The 21,987-nt window shown below is 42.4% G+C and overlaps 1 protein-coding gene across 1 annotated transcript in view; it reads left to right on the forward strand.

Annotated features, from left to right (window-relative positions):
- The window catches only part of T265_05178 (hypothetical protein), a gene marked incomplete at both ends in the record, with an annotated part of 28,075 nt that extends 11,716 nt beyond the window's left edge, over positions 1-16,359 (forward strand). Inside the window, 4 exons of the mRNA XM_009170110.1 lie at positions 1,455-1,542; positions 4,962-5,154; positions 9,997-10,175; positions 16,273-16,359. Coding sequence (XP_009168374.1) covers positions 1,455-1,542; positions 4,962-5,154; positions 9,997-10,175; positions 16,273-16,359 — 547 coding nt within the window. The remainder of the gene's footprint in view (positions 1-1,454; positions 1,543-4,961; positions 5,155-9,996; positions 10,176-16,272) is intronic.
- Between the last annotated feature and the right edge of the window lie 5,628 nt (positions 16,360-21,987).

The raw sequence follows: 21,987 nt of genomic DNA on the forward strand, positions 1-21,987 counted from the left end.
TGCAGAGCTAGCTAACCGGGATAGTGAAATGAGCGTATGAATCAGTGCACTTGAATATGTGTTTCCGGTTGTTTCGGTGCAAAAGTTGAAGAAGTGTTGGGGCACATAAGTACGCGTCGAATACACGGTAGCACTTACTCATCATGAAAAGTTCCCATCTGAAACCGGGAATTTAGGTGACCTCTTCAATACGCACAGGAATTCACAACAGTGGAGTGCAAAACATCACGGTGGAATAAATGGATGGTCGAGTGCCCTACTACTTTAGTGTGTCATTCGATACATCTGATGTGCACTTATTTTCCTTCCACAAAGAAAACAGACTATCTTTTTTCGCCAAGCCTTTCCGCCCTGGCCTCGGTGTGCTGTAGAATAAAAAGCAAGCTCGCTTGCTTTTCTTTGATTGGTACTATAGGCAAGTTTGGTCCAAGTTGATTTGAGGACGGTGTAAAATCCACAACTTGTCACCACTCTTGACAAACTAGCGTATGCCATACGTGCAGTTAATCTGAAAACGAAAGCCGTAAAACGTGTCCAGGAAGGAGGCAATTGTGATTTCATCCAGAAACCCATTTGGCTCAGCATGACGGCCTAGGTTTCGGTGCTGAAATCCTTGTTGCTGACCCCTCCTTGGAAAAAGGAACGGTTAAACTAGCATTAAACATTATTAGAAAGTACGAGAGAATTTAATAAATGCCGAGATGAGCATTTCAAGCACATATAACGTGTACGAAATGATACACTTGAGAACGGAATCCGGCAGCCACCCTCAGGCTTTTCAAAAGCGGTTCCTAATGACTAAGCTAAGGAAGACACTCCATATCCGTCCAGAAATAAGTTCACTTACAACAGTAATGGATATCAGCTGTTATTTTCACACAATGGGGTGTGGCAATCCAGCAGTGAAGTGCAGGTGAATGGTCGTAACGGAGGGGAAACGGCATCGGGAGCATCAGTAAGTGGTGTGCTGGCTGCTTCAGTCCTTCACAGAGCCTGTGCTTTCATTCATGCCACGTGTACTTGAACAACTCACTTTAAAAATGTTTAGTCGGTTTAAACTGCTGTAGTTGTTTTGGCTACCACGAATCACCCCTCAATGTCATTCGGCAATCCCTGTATCCCACGTAGCTGGTCGTGGTAGGTCCGATAACTTATTAATTGACAATTAACTTTGGAAGGTGTTTATATTTAGCAGCAGATTAGTTTGACAATCATTTGTAAACTACAAGAGTGTTTTTGCGCGAAACTTTGATGAACGTTTTGTCTACAGTATGCCTCGACTAAAAATTGTCTGTCGATGAGTCTTCATGAGTTTTCTACCAGATTACCATACTTTTCCTTTCAAGTTGTGGATAATGTTCATTTTTTGGTCTTATGAATGGTGAGTTCTGGAATGAATGACTCTAACGAATGTTTGTTCGTCCATTCTAACCATTGTGCATCTCCAAATGTAGCATGATGGAAGTACTGCTCGACTGGAGCGCTGACCCCAACACACAAGACAGCACCGGGAAAACCGCGTTGATGTTCGCCGCGTTTAAGGTTAGTGTAAATCTATGCGGTGATTTATTCGCTGACTAGTTAGGTGATTGCAAGCCATTTCTAAAGTGTACCGCTGGAGGATTTTGTTATGAAGTAATCCTCTGCACCTTGCAGACGTGTAGATTTTAGCTGAATTCGCGACGGAACTATTCAAGCTGAGTGCCTCTCCACGACCTCCCCGACCTATTGCCGTCAGCCCATTTTGTACATTGAGCGAACGTTTACAAAGCATTTCTATCTACGGTCCGTTAGAGGCGGATAAAGAAGAGTTATGCGGCGTGTAGACAATGAACATGAAAAAAATTGAGCGAGAAAGGGCCAAATATGGTTAGCTGGGTAAACATTTACTGTGTTCGTAACAGCAGAATGTAAAGAAAGTAAAGTCTTCACATATCACCATAAATTTTCGAAACCAACACAGTCTAACCCGCCCTTGAGATTACAAAACCGCAAGTGTTGGTCACTGAAAAGAATAATGTCCAAGAACCTGGTGCAAAGTCAAGTTTTGATAAATGCCCTCTCTGCAAAGATAAAATCAAGGTCATTCAACGACTGATTGACCAGAACAAATTAATAATAGAGTAACTGGCTCCTTGAAAGCTACTGGTATTAAGCTGATGCCGAAGTGTTTTTTGCATGACGTCCTCATCCATGCCTCCAGTTTTTCAGAACTGTCTTTCCCCGAGCCATTTCGCATAGCCGTAGAACAACCTAGCAAGGATCCACTGCCTTGTTTGAAAACTGCAAGACTCGACCTGCCTGGGTCGAAACCGTGGCCTTTTGCACTGGGTTTTCTCCTGTTTGTAAACTGATGCCAGCAGCCTACCCGGGTTCATGTCCAAGCTGCTAAGCGGCTGAAGTCCTGTTCAAATTTCTCAGCCTGCCGTCCAGTTTTACCAAGGAGTTACCTATCCATTCATTCTGTATATCATCCCGCTAACACTCCCTCATCGAGCTGTTGATCGGATTGGTTAGAACAGATTGACTGTTTTGTATTGCGGAGATCTTCTTCAGCACTCAGGTTTTCGATAACCCCCAGTGCGTTCTGCCATCCCTTTGATTCTGCACTTTGGGACGCTTGAGAGATGTGCGTATCCTCTCATGGTCGTTTGTTGGCGGCACAAACTTTCTAGTAGTCGTTGAAGTTAGCCGACCGTTAGAAGATCCAGCGTCCTGTTGAGAGGAGAAAGGTCCTTTGGACGAACAGCTGTCAGAGGCGTGATTATAAGTTCTCTGCAGTTTTTGCAGTCATCACTACCGCACCGATGGATTTCCGAAGACGATTGCGCCAATTCAAATGGTTATGTTTTGGCCACAAAACTTTGTAAATTGTGTACTGTGTGGCCCCAAGTCAGCCGGGTTATTTACGAAAGGAAGATGGATTTTCAGCTATTCCTGCGCAATGTTCTGACTGAAATTGATGTAGGTACTCTGAAAGGTAAAACAATATCAGCTTTAAGCTTCTAAATTGTCGGTGTATGATACATGAGGGAAGTGTGCCAGCATTACATCAGCGCTTCTGTTGAAATGGCGACCCGGCTAAAAACAAGTGACATCTAGCTCATTACTAATAATGTCAGTTTCCGTTATCCGCACGTTTCTTGTCGACTCAAAACAGCTGCTTGAATGAGTTTCCTCAGTCACCCTTAACAGTCCTATTGTCTGTCAAGGATTATGGCATCTGGGCTTATTGCTAATCACCATTATATAACAGATATATATAGGCCATTTTTCCGATCCCCTAATTTGCCGTCTGTCAAGGAAAATCGAATGCTTTTACCGTTTCGCACTGCATTACTTCCTAATTAGTATAGCTAAACGAATATCACAAAGATGACTAGTCACTGCAACCCATCTCAGCTAGTTTTTTCAAGCTCCAAGACTGGGGCCAATTTCACAACGATCAACTGCACCAGGATCATCAGACATCCGGAGAGCAAAACGTGGGTTGTTTGGAATCTTCTATGTGCATTTTCCATGCGCATTTACGGAACTAAACATATATTGATAGAAAGCGGAAAAAATGCTGAGCATGAAATATCTTTTGTCTACCTTGACATAGAATATGAACTATTCAAGCTTCAAAGTGTAACGGGTCTATGTGACTGTGTTCGCCTATTCTGTTCATTTTTCTGAATGGATTTAAACAGGAGGCAGCAGGAATTAGAAATTCTAGGTTAAAGAAGTTACGGGAAATAGTCAAATGAACGAATACCCTGGTGAATGGTACTATACAGCCGCCCAAGCCAAAGAATGATGATTGGCTGAGGGATTTCACCTTGGGCCTTTAACTGTAGTCTGTCCCACGAAGCAGAAACATAACACAGTCTTCCTTAAGAGGTAGCCACTTGAAGCATCGATCAACACCGGATCACCTAACCTAGACAGCGTGACTGCAAGATGAATAGTGAGTGAACTATACTGGTGGCCGGTCAGTTATCGTCGTACTGCAGCGCCCAAAAGTTATCGCCCCGACCTCTCAGTGGTGGGCGATTACAACCAGAAACGGTTTTACACCGTACGATGACCCCAGCTTATGGATGAAGCCTAGACTGAAAATTTGGTATGTTGTTTGTGGCCCTTTCAGAAAACTTGCCAAGATGGATGAGTGATTACTTAAAATTGACGTACCATAGATGTGCTTTATATCCACTGACAAAGAGTGAATCATACCTGATAAATCATCATACACAGAGGAAACACCATAACTCAGCTAAACATAATGAATCATCGGTATGCCACACCTCTGCATAAACTATGCTCCTTCAAGGTAACATGACAGATGAGTTGTGTTTATTGAAGGAAACCACTCACACGGCCAGTGAAAACTCTTTGACAACCCAGATCGGTTCGGCCCATTCGATAGGCACAGTCCCCGGGTTCTCGTCACCCTCATGTTCTAATTGAACTCATATTGCACGGGATCTTTCAAGTAACTTTTTTGCACACCAGTTTGTTTTTAACCGGTGACTTAACTCCACGCCAGTTTAATCTGCATTTAATGCTATTCTTCAACCGGCTGTCCTGTACGAAAACCGTTTCATGTTTCATTCGGGAATATATTCGAGAAACTGCAATGTTATTTCTTGCAGAAAACTACTCATAAGGTTACTGGGAACACTTCCATATCCCCGATCGGAATTCATAAGCTGTTACCAAAGAATACCATAAACGAATGATTTAGCTGAATTTCAGTTGAGCTTCCTGCTAGAACCGGACTTGTGTGCTGATGAATGAATTTCGCTGTATTTGGTTGTTTAATGACTTTCTAAAGGATCCTGAGACCCTACTGACAAACCCGCTGCAAATTTTTCAAAGTTTATCTTCAGTTTGCAGCGCCAATCACTACTTTACATTCAATAGTAGTACCCTAGGCCACTGCTGTCCATCAAATATCTTTCCTCCACTTTTGCTTCAAGGGGAATATTGAATGTATGGAGACGTTGCTTGATTGCGGATCAGATGTAAACATCACTGATCAAAATGGCCTGACCGCGCTTCATATGGCAGTAGACGGAGAGCAACCCAGAGCTATCAGACTACTGGTGAAGTCAGGAGCTAAGCTGGAGGCCAAAGAGGTTGGCATGAAATGGACCCCACTACTTCGTTGCGGTAAGTTTCAAGAGTACTGAGCATAGAAAACAGTTCTGGTATATTTATAACGCAAGTGTTGGTAGTACGTAGGTCATTCTTAGCTTTGTTAACGTTTCCCGAAGGGTGAAAAACACTTTACGCCGGTGAATTATAACTAAAATATCAGGTAACTTCGGAAGGGGCAAGAACGTGATTTATTTCTCTGGGAAGATTCCCGTCTTGTGAAATTCATTAAAACAAAATAATTTAACCACTTTTAGAGTAGGAACAAAAGAGTAAACTTTGTAGTTTTGTGCGTTTTTAGGTTCCATTAAACTCTACTGAGTTTTTTCCGCTTGAATTTCCCAGGACTTCGCGTATCAGGTTAGTTAACAAATGGGGATTGGACTAACACTCTCCTGTATTCTCCAGGTTTAAAGCTCCAACATGCATGGCGATTGGTTTCTTAAGGACTGATTTAGTCTCTCAAACTAGCCACCGATACTGAGACAAAGGCTTCAGTTGCTGGCCCTAACTGTCTCTTTTTTCATAGTCTGGGCCTCATGAACGTATCCCAACTCGCAAAAAAAAATGGAAAAGTCAAATACCAGTAAGCATCAGTACGTTTGGCGACCTTGAAGGCCAAACTAAATTGTATGGCGCCTTCTTTAAAATGCGTAAACCCTTTTCGTGGAAAGGTCGTGGAATATTTAACCGACCTACATGAGGAAATTCTCCTTAAGGAGGACAATTTCGCTACCTTGATGTGAGGCCACTGAAATTCGGCCACAAAAATATCAGGGTATTTTTCACCAATTTAAAGCAGATAACTTTCATGTAACAACTGCAGTTTTAATAACCGTAACATGATAATGGCACAAGCATTCATATGTTTTCATAAGAGAGATTACTCAAGATGTTGCTGAAAACCTTTTGACGGTACACAATCTGTTCCACCATCCTTTAGGCTCATCAGGTAGACGCATTCCTCGAGTTTCCATCAAATCGATGTTCTTCTTGAACCGCCTATGACGGTACAAATCTGTTCCACCATCCTTTAGGCTCATCAGGTAGACGCATTCCTCGAGTTTCCATCAAATCGATGTTCTTCTTGAACCGCCTATAGTGTTGTCCATAATGGTGCCCAATACTTGATCTCTCGAGAAGCAAGTAGGAAATAAAAGCATTCTGGTTCTGTTTTACCTAGTAGAGAGAGAGTCTATTCCACTGACCAAAATTTAATGGCGGACTGTCCCTCTAGGTAGCAGATACCGCTTTACGTATTTCTTGAGTTACTTGGGCTCGGTTTCATTGACATTTTAGTTTAGCTCACATACAAAGCAATATGTTCGAGTGTCTCATGCACCCTGGATCCAGGTTGAAATGAATCCAAATTAGAGCAAAAACATACACGATTTTCGTATGTCTGGTGAGGTCCTAACATTTGCAATGTTTTCTCTGATGATAGCAGTAATCTGCTTAACAAACTGATAGTATCTTGTGATCACCCCAGGTAGCACAAGAATAACCTCAAATTCAATCAGCCAATTAGAATACTCATCCCAAAGCATGGGCATATGCTCTGACAGCACACTGCACTTGTCTATGGCAACTTAAGCTTCTGTTGCGATTTATGTGAAAAATGCAGCAAGCATGCGTGAAAAGCTGTTGCAAATACCCACAGGTGATGTTCGTTGGCCTCGTGCAAAAATAAGGGAACCTATTCATATTAATCTTCTCATGCGAAAAGAAGGCTCCCGAATTGAGATAAATTTCGTAATCACCCATGATGGAGGGAGCAGTTCCTTAGTATCCGATGTACCATCACAATTGAAAGGCATATTACCGGTTCCAAAGCTTTTATTTTGTCTTCACGCACTCTTTCAGAAAGGAAAAATGTTAAAACCAGTCTGAATTAACAACTAGGAAAATTTTTTCAATGAGTTTATCTACTGCAACGTGAAACGCAGGCGAAAGGATTGAGTGTTTTGTTCCACCAGTTCCATTCAGCCTTGGATAGTTAAAAGTGCAAAGCATGAGTGGTGTGTGCTTGTGATTGTTTGACGGCCGGAATTCCACTCAAGCTTCACGTGTAACAGTCCGACGTGCACCTCAAGCAGCTGATGCAAGTAGGTCTGGATGATCCGAGTCATCCTCGTTTGGTTGTTTCAGTGTCCCTTTTATGAGGCAGTAGTTAATGACTTGGAGCCGCTGTGTGAGACTTCCCATTTCGTTCGCTGAATTACTAAAGGAATCATAGAGTTTGATGTAATGCGTAACGATTTCAGATCCATTTCCTGTTCTGATTTCATCATCATCATCATCGACAGCATGACATCAGTGTTCAAAACTGATGCTTCACTGCCGTACAACCATGATTTATTTGAAAGCCTTATTGTAAAGAAAAGAGTAAAGGTGGACGGTGAAGCTAGCGTACCGCAATCATTCCGAGGTGCCTACACCTCCAGACATTCACTCAGGCGATATGGATAGAAATTGACAACAAGAGCGCCTTTGACATCGGTTGGTAGCCATGTGTTGTAGCCTGGCAGCAATGAACTCCGATTTGTAATTAGATGTTTTGATCTTCCATTCGACACTCACCGAAGCTGGTGTGGTTGTTTATTGCCGCACTTTACGAGAATTCTAAATATCCTGCTTTATTGGAAAAGACTTTGTAAATCAGATATATCAGATAAAAGTAGTATAATAAATTGTCTGAAATTATTCGTCGCCTCAAAAAGCACAGTCCTAGTGGCTGAGATTGTTGTGCTGGTCAATAACGGAGAGTGCATGGTTTCTGAGAGGTGGCAAACGTTTTCGACCTAAAAACTATTTGCACTGGAAAGAATTCAGTACCTTTAAGCAACGAGATAATCTTAGTCAACCCAGGTGAAGGATAAAGCCTGCGCAGTATGCGGACCTCACCATCATGGTGCCAAACAAAGCCAAAGCTTTTTCAGGGAATTTGAGGCTTCCTAATTATTTTCATTGGAATGCTCGACGTTCTTGAACAGACTTTTTCACTTGACACTAATTCAACAAGTTTATCAGAAGAAGTTTTAAACGTAAAAATCGTATTAAGTTTAAAATTATCTGCTCCAATTATCTAGTCAACTTCGTAGCGTCTGTTGTCTGTGACACGTTTTTCTTCTTTAAACTACTCTTATTCAAATACCTACTGATATTCAATGTTGTTTTAGTAAAGCATTGTCTAAAACTGATATCGGTGCGTGAAAAAAACCCACAGCTCTCATCATCGTCACTAACATCCTCAACAGCACATCAATGTTCAAGACTAATGTTTTGACGCCATAAAAAACATATAAAAACCTTATTGTGAACAAAATCATAGAGTTGGACGGGGGGAGAAACGGATGCTGGCCTACCACAATCATTACGGAGTGCCTACATCTCCACAGCTCTAAACCGGAATGACGCTTAAATATCCTCCCAGCGGACGTTCAGCCTCGTCACATATAGTTCACACAACCAATTTTGCAACACGATATTTAATTGCCCATCCGGCTTTTTTGCCCCAAAAAGATTTCTGTAGTACAGTGGTAGCAATAAGGCGTACCAAAAACCCACATTGATTTCAACGAATAATTGTCCCAGTGATTTCTAGAATATTCAACCACTAGTGCCAACTTAACGCGGCAGAAAGTGGCTGGATGCTGAGATTCCAACACGAAGTGATGAATAAAGCAGTACCGGTAACGAATCAGAATCGCTAGGATGGTGCGTTAGATTTATCAAGTAGATGTAATAGAGTATGCGCCAGAGTAAATGTCTTCGATAACGAAAGATGGTAGTTCTTCTACTCGGAAAAGGTAGACACGGCGACGTCTATTCAAAGCAGTTATAGCCACGGCTCTGGAATCCGACCGGCATAACTGGAAGCCCCCATGATACGATATATAACAGATCCAATTAGCAAGAATGCTGCCATCTTCCGACCCAACTACCCGACTGTTCATCGTTAGTTTATGGTGGATGGTGTTGAGAAAGACCTTAGGTCATTCCGATTCTGGGTCGCATCAACAAAACCCTGGGTTTTCCACGGTTATTTGTGTGGGAAGACTGATGAGACCTCATAGAGCCTAATCTATGGACAGGCCCTGTTAAGGACTCCGAAGGCGGGTACGCCATCCAAGATTTCAGTGAATTTTCACCCCGCCCATTTATGCCGGAAGAATTACTATGATGAGTGTCAAGTTAGTGCCAATATAATTTGCACATACTTAACTTATTCACGCACCTCTGCCAGCCGTAAGCTGAACACATACTGACTTGGAACAGTACCGAAAATACACCCACCTGTCTTGGTAACTGATGAAGTGCAGGTCAAGCATAATACCAAGACATCGAAATCCATGTTACTGTGTACATCCTATAGCTGAAGCTTTTGCTATATGGGCTACCTCCACAACATGTAACCATCGGTTGAATTAGGCACTAGCTAGTAAAACTATCCCCGTAGAATCCATTTCATTCGATAAAAGATGCAGTTGATTATTCGCTCCCCGCACCATGAAGAATAACATACCGACTGAGAGAGAGCATCCGTTCTCTTATCTGATAGGCCGAATTCGAAAATGAGATAACACACTTCGTTGAGTAGTGACACTTCGTTTCTGCACCACAAAATAGTCAGTTAACGTTCAAAAATGAAACTAACTGAACGGAATCAGTACAGATACATAGACGAATCAACCTCAAGCTCCAATCTCATGGGGGGCCTTTCGCTTGTCTCGGGAAACTTGTGTTCAAGATTAAGGAAAGGGACAAGTGGAATGAAAACATTTAAACGTGTGTGGTGAAAGGAATAACGAAAAAGTTTCAGTGGCAGTACTTTTCTTGTTCCACTTCCAATTTTAGCGGGACTGAAGAACAATGGGAATGTTGAAGTGGCACATGAGCTTGTGCGACTTGGGGCCGAAATCGACGCTGCTGACGAAGATGGCAAAACGGCTCTACATAATGCGATCTTGAACGGTCATCATGATCTCTGTGACTTTCTGATCAAACATGGGGCGAGCCTGGAGTTGACGACGCGCGTAAGTGATCATGTGTAACGTAAGCAATGCTAGAAGGCTAATTTTGTGATATTCTATTTAAGATATTTCTGGAACATTTCTACAGACAGCATGACAAGCCTTAGGATTCTTTTTAAAACATTCTGGTAATTTGAACGTGTGTGGGAGCCAGTTTTGGAGTGCCTCAGCAGCAGCTTTATCGCTTGTTACTGAAAGGATTCAGTAATTGATTTTATGTGTTCTAATAAACCTGAGCGCAATCCCGTTTTGTGGGAGATGAATTCCGGGCGCAAACTTAATGTTGGCTTACTTCCTGTGCATAGTGAACTCCTGAGAGGTCATTAAAATGATGTTACAACAACTTGGTGGAACTTCCTGATACCATAAAATGAATTTTTTATCGTGACAGCTCAGGTGCGAAGTTGTGAACTTTTGGAGTTATACCAACAAGCTCATTTCGCATGTCAGCTACCATGCGTTCACATTCCGGCCGCAAAGAGAGGCAAACTCGAGTTCAGCAGTCCTCCGCGGTGGACTGTCCGAAAATGGTTTAGGACGGGAACAGCATTGTTCAAATGCCAGTGATAAGTGCAAACTCGTCTTTTTCGTCCTTGAGAGTTCTCCGCCTTGCTGCTTTCAACATCTTTTCTTGACAAACGTGTTTTTTTCGAGCCGTTGTGCAGTCAAAGGTCAAATAAAACCAGGTATTTACGCGGTCATGACCATGAAGTGATTGAACTAATGCACGGTTTAAAATGGAGATAAACTCTCGAGAAAATTACCGAGATCGATCCCAATGTGTTTGATCGACCCGCCTGCAGTTGAGTGGTTCTTTGTGATGTAGAAAAATGGCTCGCACCCAGCAAGAATGATCATTTGGTCTGGCTTGTGTCATTGTCGAACGCCGCAGCGGAGTTGTGTTTATGTTCTTGTGTCAAAGTGTATATATTTATAAGTCCATTCCTTGGCAGTGGATTTTTGTTGCACTCCAGGCAGAATAAAGTCGCTAAATACCACAAAGACTACCGGTTTCCTCGATACCATTGGCTTGCGGTTAGACATTTACATTTATCGCTCTAACGTTGAACTCAAGCTACAGTGCTGCGTGCATTTCTAAAGAAATCATCAGCGCCGGATCAAGTGTTATAAACTGTTTCGCGGCTACTTCATCGAAGGAAAAGAGTTTCGTCTCATTCAGATTTGGACTTTTGATTCAACAGTTTAGATCGACAGAAGGATGCTAGATCTAATATGATAACCCGCTACTTGAGAGTTTCTGGTTTCAGACAGTACATTATAACGTTCTCTTTAGCAATACTACCCGCAGCAATTGCCCCAGAAACCTGGCTCTTTTCGAACCAAAGATGTCAGTGTTATGACCGGGAGAGACAAAACTATGAATTACTGGGGCAAAATGTTACCAGTAATCCTTATGTGCATAATAACTACCTTCACAGCCATGGATTTTTCAACGAGGTTTATAATCCTTTGGTTACACTGAACGAATTACTAATGGTCACGAAAAAAACTTTGGGAAATCAACGAGCAACTTTGTTCAAAGCCTCTTTCCTCACTGTTTTTATTGGGCCAGTGTCACGGGAATAGCGCAAATCACTGACTCTGGTCAATAAGAATATCTCGTATCGACGAATTTCGGTCTTTGTGCTCTCATGCTGAACGCAAATAATAGATGTATTTCATCACTGTATCTTGTTTTTGCTCACTTGCTCTGTGATCCATGAACTGAACTACGTATTGGCTGGTAATCTGCTGCACCTCACAAGGCGTCTGGCACAAATTTCCGTGGCCCTCGTGTTAGGTTATCAACAGAGGTTTTACGACAATTACAGATGGAGTTTTAGCTACAATAGATACAACGAACGTTGGCGTTTTGATATCCTATAATTTATCATGGAGCCACGCCAAAAGATTTTTTCAAAGAATGTAGTAGTTCATTACCGGAAAGTCAAATAAAACTGGTTTAGTGTGAGTGCTTATCCGTGGAGCCCTCTCGTCAACTGAATTAACATCTCCGCGCAATCATTTGACCGCAATCGACTTTTGAGCAGCCAGATCTGCTCATCTGGTACAAGTGATATTCAAATCAGTCTAGCTGTGCAGACTATGGGGTGCACGAGTGAGTTTGTGGACTCCAGTAGGCAGAAAGTGTCAGGATACCGTTCGGTCAATGTACGTTCTAGCTGCACACAACATTTGCCTCCTAAATGTTTAGGGCGAAAGTTGCAAAATGGGTTGCTTGTTCTGTCGTAACTCAGAACTTGCAATGTTGTTTCGAAGGAACTTATAACAAGCCGTAGGGTAAGTATTTATTCCTCTTATCTGCGAAATGCATTTCGTAAAGATCAACAGCTTCAATGTCGCTGTCTAAACTTTTTCCTAATTTAGCAGCAAAGATGTCTGTCAGAGCCGGTCCGTAAAAACTCGACTCCAACTCTACAGTAACGGGTCCCAGTACTTTGACGGCATTTGAATGAGCTCCTTGCCATACCGGATAAACAGAACCATTCGAGTGACCAGTCATCATCTTCAATTCTGAGCTCTCATTCCCTTATTTTTTTCTATCCTTTGTGGACATAACTATAGCTACCGGAAACATTAATTTAGTAAACTGTTTTAGAGCACAGAGTTCGTTCAGATAGGTCCCTAAGAAATAGCGCAAAAGCTACGGATTTGAGGAGTGAATTCTGCTAAATAAGGATATTGTCGGGTGTTGACCGTCGATAACCTTATAAGTACTATATGGACATAGTTTTATGTGGACCGTCTTCAGAGGTTCAAGAGGCACTGGAATTCGTTTAGCTAAGTGACTGTGGGGTTTCACTCATGGTCACAAACACGTGCACGAAACGTTAGCAAGCGATACGACTGCGGAGCATGACATTCGACTGACTTAGAGTACCAAACCCAGTTCGCGTAAAAATAAACCTGCGACTCATTCTTTATCGACATGGTAATCAAGGTATTCGCATTTCCTTTGAGACTTTGTGGGATGTTGACGTGTTCCATTGCCCTTGCACATATAGGTAAGGAAAGCGAAAGGTTAGTAAAGTCAGCTGACTTTTTTAAATTCTGTGAGTTATTAAAAATATTTTGGAGCACGCCTCCATAGCAGCGCGAATGGGTGTAAGTTTGAGTCGAACTAGAATGGCGTGACTGCTTTGGTGCGGGGACACAGCGTTTCAAAATTTCTCTAAACCACCGGAGCTTATATTAGTGTGGTTTGTGTATACGACCACCAACGCCTCGACACTAGTCAGGAAATTTGCTTACGTCAATAGCGAATGGAATATCTAAGAAGGCTGGCTAGTGTCTTCGTTTTGTTCCTGCGAGTACGCATGACCCCTTCAGCCTCAATTTGAGGGCGTTCTGTTGCAATCCTCAGATTTCTGTTGGGAGAAATCAACAATTTCCCTGGACGATTACCGTTGGGACAGTTTTCCCTAGAACGCAATGCGAAAAGTTTACATAATCACGTTGCGTCATCCACAACGCAAACGATCGACACCTCCTCTTGCATTAGCGCGTGAGTCTCCAAAGCAGGAAGTCAAACATTGTGTTTGACTGTTTGTTTGATGAAAACAACGTAAGTATGAACTGAACTCATTCCACGTGCTCTCCAACCCCTCAAAACGTGTATAACAGAATAAAATAGATAAAAGAATAAGCTGCAGCTGCAATACTTGGGTGGGGATTAGTATCGTTGGTTTCATAGCGACGGAAGCGCTATTTCCTTCGAGGAAGTATCTCACTTCCGTTTTTCACTCGTAGATTGCAGCACGAGTACCAGCAGACAGCTTTGCTTCAGGATTCTCCGCAACAGAGCGTATGAGCCGAAATGAGTGATACTTCTATTCTGTTTGTTTTCAAACAAACAAAAATTCTGATTAAGTCGGCCCATCGGGTTCTTTCAGAACACGGACTGAATCACTGTTTAAACGTTCAAATCGTGGGTGAGCTGAACTGCTAACCATAAGGGACTGTATGATCTGGCGGTAGCAGTTTCTATTGATAAATTATCCGAATGTGTGTCCGGAGTTGTAGGCAAATCTGAACGATTGTAGTAGGCCATAAGTCTTTGTTTCATTATTTCATTCACATCGGTTTTGAACGGTGATGTTTCGCTGTTTCTGATAATGAGGATAACGGTTTGGGGCACAGCTTAGTAATAACATCGCCAACCAGGGAGATCCTCCCATCGGCTACAGTCCACCATGGATGTCCTCGTCTGCACCTAAACAAAGTAAATGAGTGAAGCAAGGGTGACTTATATCAACCTTATCCATGTACTTCAAAAGACTATGTAGGCTTTACCAAACTAAACGCCAGAACTTATAACTTAAAACGGCTACTACAGCTAACGGATTTAGGTGCGCAACTTAACTTCTTCGTTCTTCGGTTGGTTATCTTGAACACATTGTTCTTTTGCCCTCACCAGGAACAGTTTATATGGTTTTGCTTCAGTAAGTAAAAAGGCATTAGGACCACCGGTCAGCTAGCCTTTTTCAGTTACCATCAAATTTAAGATATCCAAGTCTTCGGTCTGTCTCATATACTGGAGTAACGGTAACGGGATTTTGAACGAACTCCCAAGATACGTTGTGGTTCAATGAGATTATGCCAGCAGATATTTAGCTCATTCCATACAAAATGTGAAATCGGGCATATTTCGCAGCACTAAACGTCCATTGTTGATAAATAGATAATATATAACAAATTCTGTAGGAGCTCTGCCCTCCAGTACCTACACATATTCACGATTTTTATCTTCAGTTCGTTCACGGTATTCAGCATTTTGGTCAAGCGATGCCGCACATGTTACTAAAGTACACCTATATCCATGTCTATGACAAAAAGACGCTCCATGGTAGCACTATCGATGTCTCCAAACAGGCAGAACAGATCAAAGTAATGGTATGCAGAAATGAAATTTCCTTCGAGAAACTGGATGAATCCGTTGACATTGCGGTTGAATTTAGCTAGAAATCGGTTAAATGTGGAACAAGAGGTGTCTATGATAACATAGAATACTTTTATACTAGCTCAAAATTAGTCGCTGGTTTCCAAAATTACTTATTGGGCCTTTGCCTACTCAAGATTCTCATGTACTAAGCAGAATCGGAGCAAAAAAATTAAGTAAAAAAGGGACACTGAAATGGTAGCTGTCTGCTCTGTGTCATCGTCCTGGTTCTTCTAAAGTGCAACCAAGTAATTATGGTCTGGAATGTATTGTTTGGAAGGTGTATTCTTCAATCTATGTGGAGAACCTGTGGTGATCAGTATTTTTAGCAGATTTTTAGCTAGTGACTCAACACCATTGGTTTACAAATTATTATTTTCATCATTATTTCACACTTCGTGAGTGCAAACAGAAGACTTGATAATTTTAAGCCCATATTTTCACCAAAAGTTAATTGGGGTCAATACATCCGGCCCCCTCCCGGCGTCTTTTACCCTTGCTGATTTTTCTCACGTGGATGATGGCTGATCAGTCACGTGAAATAGCTGTTGTGAGCTGATCTAGAATTTAGAAGAGCACTGGTGAGATTTCTGCTTTGTGTATTCACACCAGATCGGCTGACCTTCCTTCTCAGTGTCTTCAGAAACCACCTTTCTATATTCCACCCACTTGATGACCAATCAAACGGAGTTACCATTAGTTCGTCGACGATGGAAAGACGACTCAAACTCACGCCTTATGGACATACAATATGTAATGAAGCAAAATGAAAGGTGGAAATGGAAAGTGGGGGTTATTCTAATCCATCACAAACAATCGAGATGATTACTACCAGTTCACAAATAGCGGACAAACCACCGATGTTCTCAGGGTACGCTGGGCAGTTTTGACAGCAATGGATAACACATTCGTCTTATTCACAGTAGGTGTTATTCCAGGTAGAATTAAAAAAAACCAGGCAAGCTACAAATGAGCTAGTTTAGTTGCGCTGCTTTTGATGTTGCATAATTGTGTGTGATTTCAGATATGGGTGACGTTTTTGTAGCCACAGAAATTAGAATTGCCTCCATACAATATGGCGAATGGATGGATAAGTTCATGAAATTAGTCAGTTTGTTGCCATTTGTTTTTCACCGACAGACTAACCACAACGCAGTAGAACTGGCAGAATCCTTCGGGAACCGAGTGAGTCTAAATTTATTCGAAATAATTCGCGACTTGTTGTAGAAAGTACTGCAGGTGATTCAAGAGGCTTTGAAACAACTGTCCGAGGACAAACCCATTTAACCCCAGAGTAATTCAACTGTCTTTTCACCATCAACAAGTACACGCCGTGGTATTACTATCCATACCATATCTGAACAGAGGAAATCCTCATTATCTGACATGTATTTTGTAAAATGTGATATACTATATTCCGCATTTGACATATTCCTATTTCTTCCTACCATTTTCCGCTTGATATAACCTCACCCGGTGGAGCCACTGTAAGTCATTCGACGCAACACAGCAAGCTGGTTCGAAGGCCAAGCGAAGATTCTAATGAAACGTCCGAAGTATCTGCACCCAATTTGATGCGAGTAACATTAAAAAGATTGAGCGTTGTATGGGGTACGGTCAGATGAAATGACCAAAATGTCCCAGAGTGACAGTTCTGCGTAGAGTTTTGCGGGCTGTAGCGGGAGTGCCCTGGAATAATCCAATTTATTGTGCAGCCCAAATCAATACGGCAATATGTTCAGTGAGTTTGAACTAACGCAGGTATGTTCGTCTCTCTCTCTCTTCTATCCCAATACGGTATATATCATGCCGAAGACCTAATAAACCCTGTGGGATGAGGTCTCAATCAGCAGCTTCACCTGTAGTTCATTTGGACATACATCCAGTGATAAAATTCCCTGTCGGAACTTGTCGGGAAGCCGAGTGTGATAAATGACTATTAGTTCAATATTGGTGGCCAACCCCATCACGCTAAGTGCTAAGTTTCTTGTAACACGATGTGCATTTTTATCTTCCCGATTGCCTGGTGGTGCGACCAAATGATTAATTGTTTGTTGTGTACTGACAAACAAGCCGCGAGTAGTTTAAGCTTGTCCAGCACATTCCATACTTTGCGGAAACCACAGCCATATGCGGTACTCTTACAAGTGTTGACCTAAGGCTCAGCATCTGCTTCCTATTATTTGTTGAGTATCCGTCAGCTCTTAGGTTTTGATGATTCTAGTGGTGTCCACAGGTTACTGGGGTCAGTCGGCAAGTCCAAGGACGTTCTCCTTGTCCAGTAAAGCCCCAATTTCGTTTTCTTATTTGAATCACGTAGTTTGCCTCGAGGAAAGATTCGTTCTTTGTATGAAGCTATGTCAATATTCAGTGTGAGCAAGCAAATAACTGCAGCTAACTTAATCGCTTGACCCAACGTCAGTGACGCATCTGTTTGGATATCTTCTCCAACAGTGTGCTAATAGTACCAAATTGACTTGCAGATGAAGGTATTTGTCGAGATGAGCTTTTCATTCCTATTTCGTGAAGACTTAAGAAAGAAATGTCTGACCTGACACATCAACTGGTCGCAAACCTAACCAAGATGGTTTACTGTGAATGATGACAATGATGACGATGATGATAATAATAAATACTTTCAGGCGTCCCACTGTAAATAACACCCCAGTCTTCCGTCTCATAACAGTTCTATTCAACTAAATGTCTATTCAAAGGTTTCCGGCTTGCTCTCGCGATCCATTTCATTGAAAGGGAAGACTGGTTTTGGCCGATTGTGAAGGAAACAAAGCAATTTACAACGTAAGCTCGTTTGCTGGTTTGGTCCTAACAGGGGACTCAAATAAATTCCATTCGGATAACTCGGTTATGATATTCTTCAACCTTATGCGCTGCATAAAAGCCGCATCATTTCTGGTTGGTACGACACTGGATATATCGCAGTATAGTCTCCTGGCGGAGAGTCGGGAATTTGCCTGCCTGATGAGCCGTAGGGGGATAAAACTGAAGGATTCCAGTAACCTTCCTTCGGGAAAACAAATCCAACATCAGGTATGGAGTAAACATCTTTCACAAAGAATTCAGCAAAAGAACTGAAGCTATGCATGGGTCAGTAGTTCAGCACAGGAGTTTGGTCTTTTGTCATATACACATCTGTTATTTCTGGAGCTAATCGAACGCAAAGGTTGACTCCCGTTATGAAATTTGTAAGCGTAATCATCGCTTTAGTGTGGGTTGTATTGCGTGAGAATAATGTAGCGAGGGATATCAAGCGACTTGATGCGCAATTACCAGTGACAAAAGTAAATCTACTATTGCATGCCAGTAAATGTATCAGTCCTTCCCTCGTTTCGGAGGCGGTTTCACAGTGTGGCTGCCAGAGGAAGATAACTATCTGCCACTGGACGATAAATGACCCTCTGTTGAGGATCGGATCCTCGTGAGGGAGTCACAGAAGGTGCCATTTGTGTAAACCAGAAACGGGCTTTCCTCTTCATGCTCGCGATAAAAAACAGCGTTGCACACAGGAAAGAGGTGATCTTTGTTGAGTGACTTCATTTTATCAGGATAGATTTACTTTTGTTCTCAGTCAGGTGAAATTTTTACCGATTAATATTCTGAAACTAAACAGGCTAGTTGAATCTGGACGGTGCTCAAAGCCTGCTCAAACAGATAACATCCCTGAACTTCATAAAAGTAAGTTGTTTCTACTACAATACTTCTTTTTATCTTTGTCCCATCTGAAGTGCATTTTTCAAAACAAAGTGATTTGCTAAAGCGTACACTTCAAGCAACGGCTCAAGGCTCAGCTGTACACAAGCACTTGGGTAACAATGGCAGCTACAGAAACTATTCAAAATATGCCGGTAATCGGTTGTTTATCATGTTAATTGGACCCGCATCACTACCGCAGCTCACGTATAGTATTTAATACTAGCCAAACGTACGTTTCTGCTAACCCGGTTCAGTCGATTATGATACCAGGAGAAGGTGAGCTAAAATGAGCTAACGAAGATCAAGGCACGGTAAATTTTTCTCATTTGAGAGCTGAGAGAATGCGTCCGCAATACCGTATCCTTCCTTCCCCTGAAAAAAAAGAGCGAACAATCGTGAGTAATCCCGGAAATGACTGTTTTTGGCATTAGTCACGCATTAAAATACCTTAGCTGTGATTGAAGGTAACGAAGCACTATGCCAGACTACAGTGCGTGGGGTAAACAGCTGTGGGGCGTATGACGTTTTGCAGTCCTCAATGGAGACGGATCAGTTTGTACTAGGTAGGCTGTACATTTTGTACACCAGAAAACTCAAACTTTCAAACGCCGCTTCGTATGGCGAGACGCATACAAGCTAATTAGGAGGGAAGTGTTACGTTTAGGGTAAACTTACTCGCAATGGCGACTGCTGTCTACTGGGAAGAGGACTACAGGAATGGACCAACTAAGAGTTGGTCTGAGGTGTCACGATTACTGAGTCAGTGAGTCTTTACCACCAAATCGCGATTCCTAATACACTGCCGTCATAATCTTTATTTCATATGGAACGCAAAATGATCCAATGGACTAGCATGCAAGCTGTTGGCTGCAATGTAGCTCACAGGGAATACGATCGATGGGTAATAGCGCATGACCTTATTGCAGGCGATCAGGCAGCCTAAACACAGTGACCTGGTAATGGACAGCAGCACCAGTTATTTGGCTATCAAGAAGATATCTTTCATTTCTAGCATAATCTTACCGGTAAAGCACAACGCGAGCGTTACCGTATGCCACGCACTAGTACACCCTCAAGGTGCCCTTGGATAGCTTGGCGATATTCCATTCGATGAACGATCAAAGTGACCGCCGTATGTGGTTGCGGGATTTATGGATTTCACATTCACGTCAGTCGTTTGAACAGTTTTCCTCCTGCCCTGTACCAACTGTTCTAGCAAGTTCACTGCTGATGAACTCTAATAAGAGCGGGACTCGAGTCCAGTATTTCAGTCCGTTCTTGTGGACCCACCAGAACCATTGCGTCCGATTACGTGGAGGACCTTTCATACGACGGTGACGTAATTGTCAAATAAAACTGCCGAGCAGGCGTTTTCTACAACAATTAAATCGGCTGCAGGTGATTACTTTTGTAAGGTGGACTAGTGGGTATCCAGGCAATTCAGAGTGTTGATATTCCCAGGGCCCGCGCACGTTGTGCAACTTCACATGTTCAAAGGGGGGAAGAGGCTGAGGTAACTTTAAATAGTTAGCTTTGTTGAGCAATGTAAAGATGTGTCACCCCTCAGAGCTCCTGCGCCTGATGAGATAGCAGCCGTCCTTCAGGCGGTTCTTCCCCGCTACCTGCTACGGACGTTAGATTTTAAAACCTCGCTCAAAGGGTGCCTTACAAGTGGAATACTGAGTCACCGGTTTCCAACATCATTCTCTAGCTGGCTGTAGACCGATTGTTTTAGGATAAGGGCTTCATCTATTCGTTTCAAATGACCCAACCACAGAAGGCGGTTTCGCATCACATTGCATTCAAATTCAAATGTATTTGCTTTTCTTGGGTCGGTTTGTTCATTTGGCCCGAAGGGGTCTGCACAGACACTTAAATTGGATTCGGTTGCTTGTATAACGTCCAGTTTTCTGTGCCACACGGTAGTGATAACAGCACAATAGTCGGATGCATCGCACTCTTGATATATATATGCACAAGGGCTGGTTGTTCTGTTTGGAAATTTTGAGGGAGTAAAATGTCTTGTTGGATTCTCAAATTTGTACATATATACATTGTGGTTGACCGGTCAGAATACATCACTATACGTAGAAAATCCTAGGGAACTCAAGTTCAGGTCCCAGAATATCAGGAAAATGCACACCTTCTATGAAAATACTTTACAAGGCATTTATGATGATACGACCTACCCACACTACGGCTGAGTCTGACCAAGCGCGTGGCTAGCCGTCTGTTTGTTTGCTGTCATGATAGATGATGAAGTCATTTGGGCTTTTTATGTCTTCCTAAAGGGCCCAGATTTCGGCAGCTTCCATGCACATTATTCAACTTAACTGAGTTCGTGGCAAAAGTAATATGAGTAGCTTTCGCCGTCATGTCACTATCCCATCCTCTCACCAACTAGCAGTCGGAATATCAAATAACATCGAGTTATTTGCAAGACTTCTCAGTGTTGCCGCTTCCATTAATAAGACACGCCATTTGCTGATGGGACAGTACATGCTCATATGTTCTAACCGGTAATCTCCTGTTGCCTTAGGACTGTAACGCGGGGCCCCAAAGAAGTGCCCACTTTTTATCTTTCTTGGGATATACCGACCGACCTGCCTAAGACGTTTTCGATACTGGCTGTGCTGCATTTTATGCTCTATCATTTAGGGCTTTTGAAGGGTTGTGTGCCTCAGGCCGGATGATCTTTGAACGCATGCTACTCACTGCTTTGGTTACCCTGAAAACTACGTCAAACCCCCAATTTCTTCAGGTCCTCAGAAGTACCTAAATTATCTACCCTGATAAGTTAATCCACGTACTGCACTGTTCGATCAGTAGCTAAGACACCATAGTCAAAAGCTGTGTACAGCCCACTTTAGACTTTTTCATAGATCATTGTTCCGTCATTTTCCGAATGTGTCATGTGACCACGCGTATCCAGAGCAAATTTCAAGTACAAAACAATGAAATTTCCCGAAAGGAATCTGGCGAAGCTTTTAGCCTACCAGAGTGTTGAATAATATCTCTTGATTAGCCTTAAGATTTTGCGTAGCGAACAAAAGAGAAAATCCACTTTGCTTCAACAAAAGCTTTCGGAGAATGGTGGATAACAATATGTCATAGCGTATAATTGATATCCTATTGTTTCCCAAA

Source organism: Opisthorchis viverrini, assembly GCF_000715545.1.
Source record: "Opisthorchis viverrini unplaced genomic scaffold opera_v5_93, whole genome shotgun sequence".
Taxonomy (NCBI): Eukaryota; Metazoa; Platyhelminthes; class Trematoda; order Opisthorchiida; family Opisthorchiidae; genus Opisthorchis; species Opisthorchis viverrini.